The sequence below is a fragment of the Balaenoptera musculus genome, chromosome 1 (genome assembly GCF_009873245.2).
Source record: "Balaenoptera musculus isolate JJ_BM4_2016_0621 chromosome 1, mBalMus1.pri.v3, whole genome shotgun sequence".
Taxonomy (NCBI): domain Eukaryota; kingdom Metazoa; phylum Chordata; class Mammalia; order Artiodactyla; family Balaenopteridae; genus Balaenoptera; species Balaenoptera musculus.
In genome coordinates this window covers 44,215,673-44,235,535 of record NC_045785.1, presented here as the reverse complement: position 1 = coordinate 44,235,535, position 19,863 = coordinate 44,215,673, and the positions used below count along the sequence as shown (strand labels likewise).

The window sequence follows — 19,863 nt, the reverse complement described above, 5'->3', positions numbered from 1 at the left end:
AAATAAAATTTAATTAATTAAAAGGAAAAGACACTGTCCCTGTAAAAGAACCGACAGCAGCGCTACTTAAGCAAGACTTCAAAACAACCAACTTAAAGATATTCAAAGAACTAAAGGAAAATGTAGATAAAGTCAAGAAAAAGAACGAAAGAGAAAACTCAACAGAGGTAAAAAACCTACAAGGAATCAAAAGAATTCTGGAGCTGAAAAGTACAATAACTGAAATAAAAATTCCCTAGAGGGATTCAAGGCAGATGAAAGAATCAACAAACTTGCAGATAGGACAATGGAAATTGTGTTAGAGGAACAGAAAGCAAAAAGACTGAAAACAAGGGAACAGAGCCTAAAGAACCTGTGGGATACCATTAAGCAGATCAACATACACACTGCAGGAGTCTTAGAAGAAGAGAGTTAAAGTAGCAGAGAATATTTGGAAAAATATGGCTGCAAACTTCCCAAATCTGATGAAAGACATGAATATAAACATCCAAGAAACTCAAGAAGACTCACAGTAAGACACATTATAATCAAACTTTCAAAGGCCAAAGACAAAGAATCTTAGAAGCAGCAAGAGAGAAGCAAATCATCACATACGAAGGATCCTCAGTAAGATTTTCTGCAGATTTCTCATCAGAAACTTTGGAAGCCAGAAGACAGTAGGCTGGTATGTTCAAAGTGTTAAAAGAAAAAAAACTGTCAACCAAGAATCCTATACCCAGCAAAACTGTGCTTCAAAAGTGAGGATGAAGCCAAGACATTTCCATATAAAGAAAAGCTGAGGAAATTCATTACCACTAAACTTGCCCAATGAAAAATGCTCAAGGAAGTCCTGCAGGGTGAAATGAAGGAACACCAGACAGTAACAAGAAGCCATATGAAGAAATAAAATCTCAATAAAGGGTAAATACATTGCAATTACAAAAGCTAGAGATATTTCTTAAATGGTCTGTAACTACACTTTTTTGTTTTCTACATGATTTAAGAAACTAATACATCTTTTAAAAAACAATTATTAATCTAAAAGCTAGTGTTATTATAACTTTGGTTTATAACTCCAAATTTTGTTTTCTACATAAGAGATGACTACATTAAAAAGAATTATTATTTTGTGCTTTGGGGCAGACAATGTATAATGATGTAATTTGGGAACATCATCAATTAAAAGGGGTGGGGACAGAGATGTAAAGGAACAGAGTTCTTGTATTTAATTGAAATTAAGCTGGTATAAATTCAAATTAGAGTGTTTTAAACTTTAGTATGTTACTATAACCCCCATGGTAACCACAAAGAAAACAGCTATGGAATATACAAAAAAGGAAATGTCAGAGATGTTTAAACCACCAAAAAAAAGAAAACTAAAAAAGTCAGTTGAACAAGAAAAACAGTATGTAGGAAATAAGGGACAAAAAGCTATAAAGCATATAGAAACCAAAGAGCAAAATAACCGAAGTCACTCCTAAATCAGTAATTACTTCAAATGTAAATGGATCAAACAAACTAAACCCAAAGCTGGCAGAAGGCTGGAAATAATAATTATTAAAACAGAGAGCAACGAAACAGAGAATAGAAAAATAGTAAGAAAATTGATGAAACCAAAAGTTGGTTCTTTGAACAGATCAACAAAATTGACAAATGGATGGACTAGGAAAAAAACAGAGACTAAGAAAAAAAGAAAGGACTCAAAATACTAAACCTGAAATGAAAATGAAGACAGAAAAATTCAATTCAATTCAACAGAAAAAAAAACCAGAATTATAAGAAGAGTATTATGAACAATTACACCCCAATAAACTGAATAATCTAGATGAAATGGGCAAATTTCTAGATACACAAGACCTAACAAGAGTAAATCATGAAGCACAGAAAACTTAAATAGGAAATTGGATCAATAATCAAAAATCTCCCAACAAAGAAAAGCCCTAGTCTGATGGGTTCACTAGTAAATTCTACCAAGTACCTAAGGAAGAATAATGCCATCCTTTCAAGGTTTACAACTGGAGGGACTTCCCTGGTGGTCCAGTGGGTAGGGCTCCATGCTCCCATGCAGGGGGGCCCGGGTTCGACCTGGTCAGGGAACTAGATCCCACATGCATGCTGCAACTAAGAGTTCACATGCCGCAACTACACATGCCACAAAGAAGATCCCACGTGCCGTAACTAAGACCCGACACAGCCAAAATAAATAAATAAATATGTATTAAACAAACAAACAACTGGAGAGGGAACACTTCCTAACTCATTCTACGAGGCCAGCATTACCCTGATATCAAAGCCAAAGATGCTACAAGAAAAGGAAACTAGAGATTAATACTCGTTATGAACAGAGACTCAAAAATCCTCAGCAAAATACAGCCAAACTAAATTCAGCAGCATAATAAAAGAATTATAAATCATGACCAAGTGGGATTTATTCCCAGAATGCAAGGATGGTTTAACATACCATGGTATATTAAAAATCAATGTAATATACCACATTAACAGAATGAAGGGGTAAAAACCACATGATCATCTTATTTAATGCAGAAAAAGCATTTGACAAAATTCAACACCCTTTCATGGCAAAAACACTCAACAAACTTGGAATAGAAGAAAAGGAAGTTACCTCAACTTAATAAAAGCCATATATAAAAAACCTACAGTGAACATCATACTCAATGGTGAGAGACTGAAAGCTTTTAAGACCAGGAACAAGATAAGGATGCCCACTTAACACACCTTCTACTGAACATAGTACTGGAAGTTCTAGGCAGAGCAATTAGGCAAAAAAAAAAAAGAAATAAAAGGCATCCGAATTGAAAAGGAAGAAGTAAAATAACCTATTTGCAGACTGTATGATCTTATATGTAGAAAACCCTGAAGATTCCAACAAAAAACAAAAAACAAAAACCCTATCTGTTAGAGCTAATAAATGAATCCAGCAAAGTTGCAGGATACACACAAAAATCAGTTGCACTTCTATACAATAGTAATGAACAATCTGAAAAGGAAATTATGAAAACAATTCTATTTACAATAATACAATAAAGTACTTCAGAATTACCAAGGAAATGAAAGACTTGTATAATTGAAAACTACAAAACACTGCTGAGAGAAATTAAAGAGGACATAAATAATGGAAACACATCCATGATCATGGATTAGAAGACTTAAGATTTACCTACCCCACCACTACCCCCGCCTACCCATACCGCGTTTCCCTGGTGGCACAGTGGTTAAGAATCCACCTGCCAATGCAGGGGACATGGGTTCGAGCCCTGGTCCAGGAAGATCCCACATGCCGTGGAGCAACTAAGCCCATGCGCCACAATTACTGAGCCTGCACTCTAGAGCCCATGCTCCGCAACAAGAGAAGCCACTGCAACGAGAAGCCCACTCGCCACAACTAGAGAAAGCCTGCTCGCAGCAATGAAGACCCAACGCAGCCAAAAATAAAATAAATTTATATATTAAAAAAAAAAGATGTACTACCCAAAGTGATCTACACATTCATGTAATCCCTACCAAACTCCCAACGATCTTTTTTGCAGAAATACAAAAACACCTCCTAAATTTATATTGAATCCCAAGGGAGTCACACATCCTGATTTCAAAACTTACTACAAAGCTACAATAATCAAAACAGTGTGGCACTGGCATAAAGACGGACATAGAGACCAAAAGAATAAAGTAGAAAGCCCTAAAGTAATCCCTTGCATACATGGTCAGATGATTTTTCACAAGGATGCTAAGACAGTTCAGTGGGGGAAAGGACAGTCTTTTCAAGAAATTGTGCTGAGAAAATTAAATATCCACATGTAAAAGAATGAAGTTGTGAAACCTTACTTAACACCATATTAAAAAAATTAACTCAGGGACTTCCCTGGTGGCCCAGTGGTTAAAAATCTGCTTGCCAACGCAGGGGACATGGGTTCGAGCCCTGGTCCAGGAAGATCCCACGTGTCGTGGAGCAACTAAGCCCATGCACCACAACTACTGAGCCCACGTGCCACAACTATTGAAGCCCGCACACCTAGAGCCCGTGCTCCGCAACAAGAGAAGTCACCTCAATGAGAAGCCCATGCACCGCAATGAAGAGTAGCCTCCGCTCGCCGCAACTAGAGAAAGCCCACATGCAGCAACAAAGACCCAATGCAGCCAAAAAATTTTTTTAAATTTATAATTTTAAAAAATCTTACAATAAAAAAAATCAACTCAAAATGGATCAAAGACTTAAATTTATGACCTAAAACTATAAAACTCTTACAAGGAAACATGGGGCAAAATCTTCACAATATTAGGCTTGGCAGTGATTTCTTGGATATGACACCAAAGGAACAAGCAACAAAAGAAATGCAGATAAACTGAACTTCATGAAAAAAGACAACCCAGAGAATGGGAGAAAATATTTGAAAATCATATATCATAAGGAATTAATATCCAGACTACACAGAGAACTCCTATAACTCAACAACAACAAAAACCCCAAGCAACCTGATTTATAAGTTGGCAAAGGACTTCATCAGACGTTTCTTCAAAGACATACCAGTGGTCAATAAGCTCCTTATAAAAGATGCCCAATATCACTGATCAGTATGGAAATGCAAATCAAAACTTCAAGGGATTTCTCTGGCGGCCCAGTGGTTAAGACTCCGTGCTTCCAATGCAAGGAGTGTCGGTTCGATCCCTGGTCAGGGAATTAAAATGCCACATGCCGCACAGTACAGCCAAAAAAATAAATAAAATAAAAATTAAAAGGGTTATCCCTGTAAAAAGAAAAAAAAAACTTCAATGAGATACGACCTCACATCCATTAGTATGGCTACTACTAAAAAATTTTAAATCAGGGATTTCCCTGGTGGCCCAGTGGTTAAGAATCCACCTGCCAATGCAGGGGACATGGGTTTGATCCCTGGTCTCAGAAGATCCCACGAGCCATGGAGCAACTAAGCCCGTGCGCCAAAACTACTGAGCCTGCGCTCTAGAGCCCGCGAGCCACAACTACTGAAGCCTGTGTGCCCTAGAGCCCACACTACTGAGTAGTTGTGCCACAACTACTGAGCCCACACACCACAACTACTGAAGCCCACACACTCTAGGGACCACGTGCCACAACTACTGAGCCCGCATGCTGCAAATACTGAAGCCCACACGTCTAGAGCCCGTGCTCCGCAACAAGAGAAGCCACCGCAATGAGAAGCCTGTGCACCGCAACAAATAGTAGCCCCCCGCTTGCCACAAATAGAGAGAAAGCCCGTGTGCAGCAACAAAGACCCAACCCAGCCAAAAATAAATTTAAAAAAAATTTTTTTAAAGTCTCTGCTGCTACTTACAATAGCCAGGACATGGAAGCAACCTAAGTGTCCATCGACAGATGAATGGATAAAAAAGATGTGGCACATATATACAATGCAATATTACTCAGCCATAAAAAGAAACAAAATTGAGTTATTTGTAGTGAGGTGGATGGACCAAAGTCTGTCATACTGAGTGAGGTAAGTCAGAAAGAGAAAAACAAATACTGTATGCTAACACATATATATGGAATCTAAAAAAAAAAAAAAAGGGTCTGGAGAACCTAGGGGCAGGACAGGAATAAAGACACAGATGTAGAGAATGGACTTGAGGACACGGGGAGGGGGAAGGGTACGCTGGGATGAAGTGAGAGAGTGGCATGGACATATATATACTACCAAATGTAAAATAGATAGCTAGTGGGAAGCAGCCGCATAGCACAGGGAGATCAGCTCGGTGCTTTGTGTCCACCTAGAGGGGTGGGATAGGGAGGGTGGGAGGGAGATGCAAGAGGAAGAGGATATGGGGATATATGTATACGTATAGCTGATTCACTTTGTTATACAGCAGAAACTAACACATGATTGTAAAGCAATTATACTCCAATAAAGATGTTTAAAAAAATTTTTTTAATGTCTCTGCTGACCTTTAAAAAATTAAAAATTAAAAATTAAAAAACAGAAAATAATATGTTGGTAGGTATGTGAAGAAAATGGAACATTTGTGCACTGTTAGTGGGAATGTAAAATTGTACAGCTGCTGTAGAAAACAGTATGGCAGTTCCTCAAAAAATTAATAGAATTACCATAAGATCTAGCAATTCCACTTCAGGGTATATACCAAAAGAATTAAAAGCAGGGTCTTGGGAGTTCCCTGGTGGCCTAGTGGTTAGGATTCCGGGCTTTCACTGCTGTGGCCCAGGTTCAATCCCTGGAACTGAGATCCCTCAAGCTGTATGGCACGGCAAAAAAAAAGAAAGGCAGGGTCTCGAAGAGATATCTGTATACCTATGCTTGTAACAACATTATTCACGATTACCAACACAGCCAAAACATGGAAGCAACCCACGTGTACATCGATGATAAACAGACAAGCAAAATGTGGTATACACATAATGGATGTTATTCAACCTGAAAAAGGCAGTATGCCACAACATGGATGAACCCTGAGGACACTATGCAAAGTGAAACGAGCCAGTCACAAAAAGACAAGTACTGTATGATTCCACTTACATGAGGTAGTTAGAATAGTCAAAATCACAGAGACAAAAAGTAGAATGGGAGTTGCCAGGGTCCCGGGAGAAGGGGTAATGGGAGTTAGTGTTTAATGGGTATAGAATTTCATCCTTACAAGATGAAAAGAGCTATGAAGATGAATGGTGGTGACGGTTGAACAAAATTATGAATGTATGTAAAACCACTGAAACTATACACTTAAAAAAGATTAAAATGATAAATTTTATGTTATATGTATTTTACCATCCCCTCCCAAAAAATGGGAACATGAACTGACACAGGGTGATTTCCAAGACATACTGCTTAGTAAAAAAAGCAAAGTGCAGAGTACATATACTATGCTACCTATTGTGTAAGAAGAGGAAATTTAAAAACCTAAATATATGTGCTTAGTACTTTGACTATACTCTCAGTCAAGAGGGAAAAGAAAGAACTGCAAACATATCTTCAACTTTTTTTAGTAGGTTTGTGTTTCAAAGTAGTATAGGTGTGGGACTTCCCTGGTGGTGCAGTGTTTAAGACTCCGTGCTCCAATGCAGGGGGCCCGGGTTCAATCCCTGGCCAGGGAACTAGATCCCACATGCATGCCGCAACTAAGAGTTCGCATTCCACAACTAAGGAGCCGAAGACCCGCAACTAAGGAGCCCTCCTGCTGCAACTAAGACCCGGCACAACCAAATAAATAAATAAATAATGTAAAAGAAAAAAACAAGTAGTATAGGTGTAGCAACTCTGAAACTACTTTATATGTGTTGTAGGATTAAGCAAATGTGCTGATGCTTTTGAGAGCCAAAGTTCTCACTGTGGAAAAGAGAGATACAAATACAGAATGTGGAAGGGCAAAGAACAGTATGAGGATGGTCATTTGGAAATATCACTTTTAAACTTACTTCATCTATTTCTTGGCTCTGTTTGCTGAAAGGGCTTAAAAACACATCTAGTACTCAGATATTGGTTTCCTCCTAAAAGGAACCAGGGCTTCTGGGAGAAATGTCTAATTCCAAGGCCAAAAACAGAGAAGTATAAGAAGCCTAGAACATCTTAGTTTGCCAGAAACTAAAGAAGTACTCAAAATAATAACAACAACAAAAATGGGGGCATGTAAAAACTGACATGGGAGCTCTCATTGGCCAACCTGTGACAAATTGAGCATCAAAATAATTAAGAAGAGTAATGAATTATAAATCATTGAAAACATCAGGAATCAATGAGTCCACATTGAGGATACGTTAGACTTGCTAAATGTAGAAAGGAGAGCTGGAGTTGGAAAATCACCACTTTGCAACCACTGCAGTGAAGATTGGGTCAGGTAAGAAACATCAATGATGCTATATCTAGATCAGAAAGTTTGATGAGGACCAGGATATTGGCATAGTCTTCTAATATCTTATATATTGCTTATTAGTTTCAAGAGGAATAGTATTACCTATGTAGTGTAGAAACAATACAACAGTATATAGATAATATTTTATCTGCACCTGGATATTTTACCTAGTACCTGAACAATACTTTGACCAAGTGATGAAAAGTAACTTCACTAATGAGGGGCACTGTGTGCTTCACGTTGTAATACACTTGAGAAGGACACAACATCCCTTATGTGGCATTCCGGGCAGAGATGGAAGAACCTGAATATAATTATGAGGAAGCATCAGACTAACCCAAAATGAGGAGTATTCTTCAAAAAAGCCAACAAATCAGTGCTGGTCTGTATTCTTCAAAAATATCAATGTAACAAAGGACAGGAAGGACTAAGGAACTCTTCTAGTTTAAATTATAAAGAAATATGACAACTGAATGCAAAAATAATCCTGGACTAAAAGGAAAAATATTTTATAAAGGGCATTACTGGGATAATATATATAGTAGACTATATAAAAGTATTGCATCAATGCTAAATTTCCTGAAATTTGACAGCTGCACTGTGGTCATCCTTGAGACTATCCTTGCTCTTGGAAGAGACCAAGAGACTATCCTTACTCTAGGATATACAAACTAAAGTATGTTAAGGGGCAGAGGGGCATGATGTATGCAGCCTACCCTCAAGAAAAAAACTGTGTGTGTGTGTGTGCACATGTGTGTACACGTGCATGTAGAGATAAAATATGAAAAAACAAATTTGGAAAAATGTTTAAAGTTAGTGATCTGCAAAGTTAAAAATTATTTCAAAATAATTTTGCAAGTACTATACATAGATCAACTGCTCAATGACCTATACATTATTAAGAATCTAAACACTGGATATATTCTAAAATTTTTTAAAGTTTTGTGATCATCCAGATGTAAGAACTGAAAGAGAAACAAAGGATAAGCCATAGTAAGGCTAAGCAGAAGACCAGATAGCTGTTGCATCACCCTCTCTCTCCAGGGCTTCTTATAGATGTCATTACAAAACAATCCTCAAGGGTTTCCCTGGTGGTGCAGTGGTTGAGTATCTGCCTGCCAATGCAGGGGACACGGGTTCGAGCCCTGGTCTGGGAAGATCCCACATGCCACGGAGCAACTAGGCCCATGAACCACAATTACTGAGCCTGCGCGTCTGGAGCCTGTGCTCCGCAACAAGAGAGGTCACGATAGTGAGAGGCCCGCGCAGCGCGATGAAGAGTGGCCCCCGCTTGCCGCAACTGGAGAAAACCCTCGCACAGAAACGAAGACCCAACACAGCCATAAATAAATAAATAAATAAAATTAAAATAAAAAAAAAAAGAATAGAGAAGAAATCTTAAAAAAAAAAAAAAAAAAAAAAAAATCCTCAAAAGGGATTCTTGCTACGCCCCACCAGTGGATCAACAAGGATTTCTTAGCAAATGAGAATGTTACATGGCTTTTAATACTAATGGCGGGTGCCCTTTCCACCCATTTTAAAGCAATTAAGTACACGTTGCCCACTCTAACATTGGGTGCAGGAAATTACACATACTTGTTCTGTTAGTTTTCACTAACACTTAATTTTATCCATTTTAATTTAAGCAAACTTTTGATTAACCCAAACAACAAAAATACTTAGTATATTTTGCATCTGATTCGAGCAATACATATTTCTCTTAAATATAAGATTTTCTGAAACACACCTTTTAAACTTACCATACCTTACACTCCACGTAAGTCTAGATTAAGATCTTTAGAGTTTCTTAGTACTAGGAAGATTATGGTCTCTCCTCTCCATCCCCACAATATCCAACACTGTATATAATGCATAATTTAAAATTTTCAAAATAAACTAAACTTACATGTATACCAGATAAAGTTTACTGAAAGAAAACTTCTCTCATTTTCTTTTGGTGTACCCACTTTGACAGTATCTTAACTACATGCATAATCTGTCTACAGAATATTCTAGCACTTGTCCAATATTACTGTATATATCAGGAGTTGATGTGTTAAAATCTTTTTTTTTTAATCACTGTGGTCTTTTGATCATTGTGACACTAAATGCCATTAATCTGAAACTGGCTTAAGTGTTCATTCATGGTAAACAATTCTCTACTATACACATTTAATCTGAAAGTTCAAATTATCTCTCTCTTTGTAGCCTAATGATGTAACTGATGGCTTCCACCTTCATTAACAAGCCAGAAAATTAAAAGGACTTTAAAATACAACAATTGCTATTTTCAAATCAAAAGAATAAAATTGTGAAAGCTAATGACTGTAAATCACTTTTCTCTCTCACCCTCGGAAAAATTACATAAGGTATAAATTATTTTTTTAAAAGGGTTCTTTTAAAGTGGTGGTTCTGAACCTTGGCTGCACACTAGAATTACGTGCAAGCTTTCAAAATCTTGATGCCCAGAACAAGTCCCAGACCAATTAAATCAGAATCTCTGGGGAATGGGACACAAGCATCAGTGTATTTTAAAGCTTCCAAAGTGTTTACAATGTACAACTGAGGTAGAAAGCCACTGTTTTAAAAGAGAAATATTCTAGGACATAAATATTCAAATATATGCTGCTTTAAAAACAGCACCATAAGAGGCTATAAACATATTCCAGCAGTATTCAATATTTTTTTCTTAAGACTCTTTTAAAAATTGCTTTTTGTCATACCTTCACCAAAAATGGTGTTAGGCATATTGATCACCTGCCTTATTCATTATATTTAGCTGTTACCAGAGGTGAAAACACTAGTTTTAGAGTCACAAAGACCAGGATACAAGTCCCAGCTCCATCATTTAATACTTCTATGACTGTGGACAAGTAGTTTAACCTCCCTGAGCTTCCATTTCCTCATCCATAAAACGGGAGGGTTAAAGTAGAAAACAATGTGCATGACATCTGGCACATAAGAGGTAATGTATAAATGGCTCTGCTTATCATTATCAAACCAGACTAGAAGACGTGGAGGCTAGGACTGTATCTTGTTTAAGGTTATATTTTCACAACCTACCACACAGTAGCTACGCAATAATTCTTAATTAAGCTCCTTAAGAATTTTTTAATCTGTCTTTGTAACCCTAATGCCTAGTACAGATTCTGATACACAACAAAAACTTAAAAATGTTTTGAACAAATGAAACAAACTTATTTCAGTAAAGAACAAACCCTCAAGTCTTGCGTTGTAGAAAAGAATTCAGAATAACCAGCATCCGTAGCCAACAGTCCCACAAATTGCATCGCAGGCCGCTGCTGTATAAACAGTTCTACAGCTTCATCAGTGATGCAACTGCCCCCAGAAATGTCCAGTGACACAATGTTAGGCAGAATATCCTTCTGCTGTAGCAAATGAAAAGCTAGATCTGACTTGAATTGCCTGTGATCAGAAATATCAAGGTGAAGCAGACATTTAAGTTCTCTAATGACTGCGAGAATCTGTGGTTTGGTCATGGTCAGGCATTTTAGATAGTGCATTGTGAGAGATCTGAGTCGATCCTTACAGGTAAGGAGTGCAGAGATGTTAGTGACCAGAGTATTAGAGATATCCAAGCTTTCCAGTCTGGGTAACTGAGAAACATTAGCCAGGTCTTCACTATGAAAACAAACACTGAAAACACTTAAGATGCGAAGACCAGTGAGCTGACCAAAGAACAGCAGTCTTGAATCTTGAGGGATGCTTGTTGAGTCCAACAGGAGACATCGGAGGTTTTGCTGGATCCAGCTATTGCTGCAGAGTCCACTTAGGATGTCTGGAATTGAGAGGTCAGTGTGTACTGCAGTAGCATCCAGTTCAATGAGTTTGTGATGGCAGAAGGCTTTTATGAATGCAGCTGTAGATATTTTAGCTTTTTGAATATTGACCAGCTTCAGTTTCATTTGGTTGCCTCGGAAAATGCTTGCTGTTCTATCAGTCAGCTTGCCTATAAGAGAACCAGAACCAGCTTGTAATAACAACTAAATCTCATGCCTTTTCCAGGAGGTGTTGTGGCCAAAGAACTTTGACAGATGCTAATAATAACAACAATAATGACCTACATTCACTGCTTACTCTGTGCCAAGCACTGTTCTAAACCCTTTACTCAAATTATCTCATTTACTCTTACAATAACACCATAAAGGAACTATGATTATTACCATCTTATAGCCGAGGAAACTCAAGCTTAAAGAGGTTAAGTAACTTGCTCAAGGTCAAAATGTGTGGCAGAATCAAGAATCAAAACCAGTGTGACTCCAGAGCCCACAGTTTTAACCACAGCAACCTTGTGCACAGAAAAAAAGAACAAAATAAAAGAGGTAGGTAAGTATAGGGTATATAATATGAAAATAGCACTAATGATTACTTTTAACCAAATTAGTGCGTGGCCTTTGGTAAGTCACTTACCTATCTAGGCCTCATTTTCCTCATCTGTAAAATGAGTGGGTTATACTAGATTTCATTTAGAAACGATTTACTAAGCATCTTCTATGTGTGAGATCCCATGTTAAGTAATAGGCACACAAGGTAATTAGACACCTGTGACCATAAAGAATTCAGTCTAGGAAGCATGTCAGGCAAATAAATTATTATAATAATGTATTATATCCAATGGTGATTCATACCAGGTATCGAATTAATACAAATGAGATTAACATCGGGGAAGGTTTTTAAGACGGAATATCAGTTTCCCAGGGTGAAGGTGAAGGGTGGAAGAACATGCCAAAGACATGGAGGCACAGAACAACAGATTTTTCAGACTGACCCTAAGTAGATCAGTGCTACTGGCCCATAGTGTACAAGGGGAAGCATGGCTGGAAATGAAAGTGGAGAGGGAGGTAAAACGCAGATGGGGCCTGTAAACAAAGCTAGGAAACTCAGACATTTACCCTATAAACAATAATGAACAACTCAAAATTTTTAAGCAAAAAAAAAAATGAATGGTCATAATTATATTTTTAGAAAGACCAATTATGTGATAATGTAAAAGAATTAGGATGGTATTTGATGGGAGTGAGATGGGGCAAGAGATTATTAATGATTTTAATGATGAGAAATGAAAGTTTAAACTGACAGAACACGGTAGCTGAATGGACTAGGGGAAAGAACTGAGGAAAAAGGTGTATAAGATGATTCACAAGTTCCCAGTTTGAGTTGGGCTATGCTACTAAGATAGGAAAAAGGAAACCCCAATATTCAAGGCTTTGAGAAGGAACTTATTACATTTATTCAACAAATATCAAGTGCTCAAGGTATGCAAAGTGCTATGCTACATGCTGAGAATGGTGAATGAGACAGACATAGCTCCTGCCATCTTGGGGTTTATGTACATCCTAGAAGGAGAACACAGATACAAAAGAATATAAAACAAGCAGAATACTACTAACATTAAAAATGTATTATTAAGTGTTCTAAAGGAAACAAACAAGAATATAATATAGGGGTGGGGAAAAGGAGGAGGAGGACAAGAATTTTCTGTCTCTTGGTGAGGTATGAGGAGGCGACATTTAAGCTGAGACCAAAAGGATATGAAAAGCAAAGGCAGCTGTCATTCCAGACACGAGGAGCTAAAGACCTGATATGGGAAACAGCTTGGCTTTTTCTGTGAAATGAGAGAAAACCAGTGTGGCTGAAGCACAGCTGGTGAAGGGGATACCAGCATCTGACAGGTCAGAGACAGAGGCAAGAGTCAGACCTTGCAGGCCAGGGTAAATAATTGGCATTTTATCCTAAGTACAAGGAGAAGCCTTTAAAGAGTGGCAGAGGTGTAGACAGATCTGATTAAGGTATGAGAGGACTGCTCTCTGCTGTGTGGCAGAGCTTGGCGAGGGGCAGAATTGGAGGTAAGGAAACCACTTGGGAGACCAGGGGAGAAGTAAGAGAAAGGTGTCAATGACAGGGGCTAGGAGGAAAAGAACGTTTGAGATATGTATTTTGAAGACAGAAAATGTGTCAACAGAATCAAGGGTAGAGGGAGGAGAATGAAAAATGACTCCTAAGTCACTGAACAACTAGGAAGATTTTGAGATGGGAGGAAATGGCAGTGTAGCAGATGCTGTGATGTGACACCAGATCACATTTAGAGATAAAGGACTTACTACTTGAGCTGCTGGGAAAGCCACCAACTGACAGCCCTCATCTATGGGGACTGCATCAGCTGAAAAGAACTGCTTCACCCATGGTCATACCACTTTCCCATGGAAACCCATAGCCCAAGACTGTGTTGGGAGGTATAAAGATCCAGCCCTCACGCCCTAATGCAACACAGATCTGAGTAGTTATTCCACCTTCAGGACTTCCCATAAGATCAGCTGAGGTCTTCTCAGTTCTACATATTTTAAATCTAAAAGACTGAAGCATAAACATTTGGAATTAATCAGCATAGAGACAGTATTTAAAACCATGGGAATGGATGACATGAGAATGTAAGAAGAAAAGGAACAAGGATCAAGTACCAAAAAGCATCTATATTTAAGATCAAATAGCAGAATGAGGAATAATAGCCATGATAATAACTAACAGTTTTTGAATGTTCTGAACATTTTAGATATACTAACTCCCTGAATCCTCATAAAACCCAACGAAGTATGTATTATTATTAGTCATACTTTACAGATGAGATGAGGCATAAGAAACTTAAGTAACTGGCCCATGGAAATGGTGGCAAACCCAAATAGTCTGGCACCAAAGCCAGAACTCTTACCCTTTCTGTACTACCCTTCAAGGGAAGCTAGACGAGCAGACAGATAAGCAGCAGCCACTGAGGTAGAAGAAAACTAAAAGAATATGATGATTCAGCAGCCCAGAGAAGAGTTATAAGATATGTAAGAGGCATCCTGGATATGTGGTCTGGAGCTTAGAATAAAGACCTGCACTGGAAACTCTGGGAAGTTCAAGTAGAAGTGGTAGCTAAACCAAACAAAATTACCCAGGTAGTGTACAAAGTGAGAAGGGTACCCAAGACAGAAACTTGAGGAACATAAAACATTTAATGTATATTCAGAGAAACAGAGGCATACAAATGAAATTGTGGAATAGTAATCAAGGATAAAATAAAAAAACAGAAAAACAAAGTACTCTAAACCAGGAAAGTTGAGAGTAATAAACATTAAGTCATACATACAAGAACCCCTGATGATTTAATAAATCTAGGAAGGTAACAATCATCTATGGCCACCAAAAGTGAAAACTAACCAGGCAATCAGACTTTATTAACACCCTTAAGAAGTATAGGGCACTACCAAACATCAAACCTGAATCTGATCAAGCCTCTACCTCTAATTTCCAATTTATAGGAATTACAAGGATCAGAGAAACATGTCAAATCACTGCAGTCAAACAATGGTAAAGTCCAGATTGTAGGACACTTTACAAAACAAATGACCAGTTTCTTTAAGAAAAAAGAAAATAACTGGAAAATCCCAAAACGCATGGAGATTAAACAACACACTTGCAAATAACATGAGTCAAAGAAAAAATCTGAAGAGAAACTGAAAAATATTTTGAATTAAATGAAAATGAAAACACAACTTATCAAAATCTATGGGATGCAGCAAAGGCGGTGCTTAGAGGGAAAGTTATAGCCCTGAATGCATATATTAGAAAAGAAAGATCTAAAATCAATAATCTAAGTTCCCATTTTAGGAAACTAGAAAAAGAAGAACAAATTAAATTCAAAGTAAGCAGAAGAAAAGAAATAAGAATTAGAGCAGAGGGAGTAACATCAGCAACATGGCAGAGTGAAACACTACTGTGGTCTCTCCCCTTCAATCTACAACCAATAAAACATCCATCCACAATGCACATATAAACAGCTCATACAACTCAATATCAAAAAAACAAACAACTCAATTTAAAAATGGGCAAAGACCTGAAAAGACATTTCTCCAAAGACATGCATATGCCCAACAGGCACATGAAAAGATGCTCAACATCCCTAATCACCAGGGAAATGCAAATCAAAACCACAATGAGATGTCACTTCATACCTGTCAGAATGGCCATCATCAAAAAGAACACAAATAACAAATGTTGGCGAGAATGTGGAGAAAAGGGAACCCTCATACGCTGTTGGGTGGGAATGTAAATTGGTACAGCTACTGTGGAAAACATCATGGATGTTTCTCAAAAAAACTGAACTACCATATGACCAGCAATTCCACTCCTGGGTATATATCCGAAGAAAAAATGAAAACACTAATCTGAAAAGATACATACATCCCAGTGTTCACAGCAGCATTATTTACAACTATCAAGACACAGAAGCAGGGCTTCCCTGGTGGCGCAGTGGTGAAGAATCCGCCCGCCAATGCAGGGGACAGGGGTTCGAGGTCTGGTCCGGGAAGATCTCACGTGCTGTGGAGCAACTAAGCCCGTGCACCACAACGACTGAGCCTGCACTCTAGAGCCCACGAGCCACAACTACTGAAGCCCACACGCCTAGAGCCTGTGCTCCGCAACAAGAGAAGCCACCACAATGGGAAGCCCGTGCACTGCAACAAAGAGTAGCTCCTGCTCTATGCAACCAGAGAAAGCCCGTGCGCAGCAACGAACACCCAACACAGCCAAAAATAAATAAATAAAATTAAAAAAAAAAAAAAAGATATGGAAGCAACCGAAGTGTCCATCAACAGATGAATGGATACCAGCCTTACAACAAATGTTAAAGGAACTTCTCTAGGCGGGAAACACAAGAGAAAAAGACCTACAAAAACAAACCCAAAATAATTAAGAAAATGGCAACAGGAACATACGTAAAGATGAATGGATAAAGAAGGTGTGTATATGTATGTGTGTGTGTGTGTGTGTATATATATATATATATATATATAACATTTATATTTATATATTACATTTTTATATATAATTTTTATATTTATATATTTTATATATTTATATTTATATAAAATGGAATACTACTCAGCCATAAAAGAGAACAAAATTTGCCCATTTGCAGCAACATGGATGGATTCAGAAAGCATGATGCTAAGTGAAATCAGTCAGACAAAGAAAGACAAATACTGTATGATATCACTTATATGTGGAACCTAAAAAAAATACAACAAACTAGTGAATATAACAGAAAAGAAAAAGACACACAGATATAGAGAACAAACTAGTGATTACCAGTGTGTGTATGTGGGCAATAATAGAGGTAAGGGACTGGGAAGTACAAACTACTGGTGTAAAAAAGGCTACAAAGATGTACTGTACAACACAGTAAATATAGCCAATATTCTGTAATAACTGTAAATGGACTATAACCTTTAAAACTTGTATACAAATTTGAAAATTAAAAAAATAAATAAATAAAGAGGATGAATGATGGACCAAAAAAACCCTATTATCAAAATGGCAAGAAATAAGTACTGGCAAGGATGTGGGAACCCTCATACACTGTTAGTGGGAATGTAGATTGGTGCAGTCACTATGGAAAACAGTATGGAGAGTCCCACAAAATTACAAATAGAACTGCTATATAATCTAGTTATCCCACTTCTGGGTAGTTATCCAAAGAATACAAAAACATTAATTCAAAAAGATACATGTACCCCTATGGTCATTGCAGCATTGTTTACAATAACAAAGATATGGAAACAACCTAAGTGCCCATCAACAGATGAATGGATAAAGAAGATGTGGAATATATACAATGGAATACTATTCAGCCATTAAAAAAAATGAAATCTTAGCATTTCTGACAACATGGATGGACCTTGACGGTATTATGCTCAGTGAAATAAGTCAGAGAGAGAAAGACAAATACTGTATGATTTCACTTTTATGTGGAATATAAACAAACAAAATATGAAAACTAAACCAAACAGAAAGAAACATGTAGATAGAAAAAACAGAGTAGTGTTTATCAGACAGGAAGAAGTTGGGGGGAGAGGGCAATACAGGTAAAGGGGATCAACTGTATGGTGACAGAGGAAACTAAATTTTTAGTGGTGGGTACACCGTATTTCTACACAGAAGTAGAAATATATTCTGTACATGTGAAACTGATAATGTTATAAACCAATGTTACCTCAGATCAATAAAGGAAAATCAACAAAACCATAAGCTGGTTCTTTGACAAGACCAATAAAATCAGTAAGACTCGGGCTTCCCTGGTGGCGCAGTGGTTGAGAATCTGCCTGCCAATGCAGGGGACACAGGTTCGAGCCCTGGTCTGGGAGGATCCCACATGCCACGGAGTAGCTGGGCCTGTGAGCCACAGCTACTGAGCCTGTGCGTCTGGAGCCCGTGCTCCGCAACAGGAGAGGCTGCGATAGTGAGAGGCCTGCGCACCGCGATGAAGAGTGGCCCCCACTTGCCGCAACTGGAGAAAGCCCTCGCACAGAAACGAAGACCCAACACAGCCATAAATAAATAAATTAATTAATTAATTAATTTAAAAAAAAATCAGTAAGACTCTAGCCAGACTAAAATAAAGAGACAAATTACTAATATCAGAAATGAGAGAGAGGACATCACTACAGATCTCATGGACATTAAAAGGATATGATGGGCTTCCCTGGTGGTGCAGTGGTTGAGAAGCCGCCTGCAAATGCAGGGGACATGGGTTCGAGCCCTGGTCTGGGAAGATCCCACATGCCGCGGAGCAGCTAAGCCTGTGCACCACAACTACTGAGCCTGCACTCTAGGGCCCATGTGCCTCAACTACTGAGCCCATGTGCCACAACTACTGAGCCTGCACTCTAGAGCCCATGAGCCACAACTACTGAGCCCGCATGCCACAGCTACTGAAGCCCGTGCTCTTGGAGCCCGTGCTCCACAGCAAGAGAAGCCACCACAATGAGAAGCCCATGCACCGCAACGAAGACCCAATGCAGCCAAAAATAAATAAATTTATTAATTTTTAAAAAAAAGGATATGAAAGGAATACTATGAACAGCTCTATGCCCACAAGTTTGATAACCTAAATTAAATGGACCAAATCCTTGAAAGGCACAATCTACCAAAACTCACACAAAAGAAATAGACAATGTGAATGGGTCTATATCTATTAAAGAAATTGAATCAATAATTAATAACCTTCCAAAACAAAAAGCACCTGGATGGGTTCACTGGTGAATTCTACCAAACATTTAAGGAAGAAATTGTACCAGTTCTCTACAATTTCTTTCAGAGCATAGTAGCACAGGGGATACCTCCTAACTCATTCTTTGAGGCCAGCATTACCCTAACACCAGAACCACAGAGCACCTGGGACTTTCCTGTTGGAGCAGTGGATAAGACTCCACACTCCCAATGCAGGGGGCCCAGGTTCAATCCCTGGTCAGGGGACTAGATCCCACATGCATGCCGCAACTAAGAGTTTGCAAGCCACAACTAAGAGTTTGCAAGCCACAACTAAGGAGCCTGCCTGCCGCAACTAAGACCTGGTGCAACCAAATAAATAAAAAAAATAAAAAAATAAAAAACAAACCACAGAGCTACTATGAAAGAAAACTATAGACCAATATCTCTCATGAACACAGATGCAAAAATCCTCAACAACAACAAAAAAACCTCAACAAAATATTAGCATATCAAATCCAACAATGCATTTTTTCTTGGGGTGGGGGGGGCTGCATTGGGTCTTCATTGCTGTACACGGGCTTTCTCTAGTTGCAGCGACCAGGGGCTGCTCTTCGTTGCGGTGTGCAGGCTTCTCATTGCAGTGGCTTCTCTTGTTGTGGAGCACAGGCTCTAGGCACGCAGGCTTCAGTAGTTGTGGCATGCGGGCTAAGTAGTTGTGGCTCATGGGCTCTAGAGCACGGGCTCAGAAGTTGTGGCACACAGGCTTAGTTGTTCCGCAGCATGTGGGATCTTCCCAGACCAGGGCTTGAACCCGTGTCCCCTGCATTGGCAGGCAGATTCTTAACCACCGTGCCACCAGGGAAGTCCCAACAATGTATTTTAAAAGTACATGTTAAAAAAAAAAAAAAAAAAGTACATGTATATACCATTTAGCATAAATAACAAAAAGGATTAAAAAACTATTTTCTATACAGAAAAACT

The 19,863-nt window shown here is 38.4% G+C and overlaps 1 protein-coding gene across 1 annotated transcript in view; it reads right to left on the bottom strand.

The window, feature by feature from the left end:
• The window catches only part of ZYG11A (zyg-11 family member A, cell cycle regulator), a 61,576-nt gene that overhangs the window by 23,734 nt on the left and 17,979 nt on the right, over positions 1–19,863 (bottom strand). Inside the window, exon 3 of the mRNA XM_036824458.1 lies at positions 11,049–11,800. Within this exon, the coding sequence (XP_036680353.1) occupies positions 11,049–11,800 (752 nt within the window). The remainder of the gene's footprint in view (positions 1–11,048; positions 11,801–19,863) is intronic.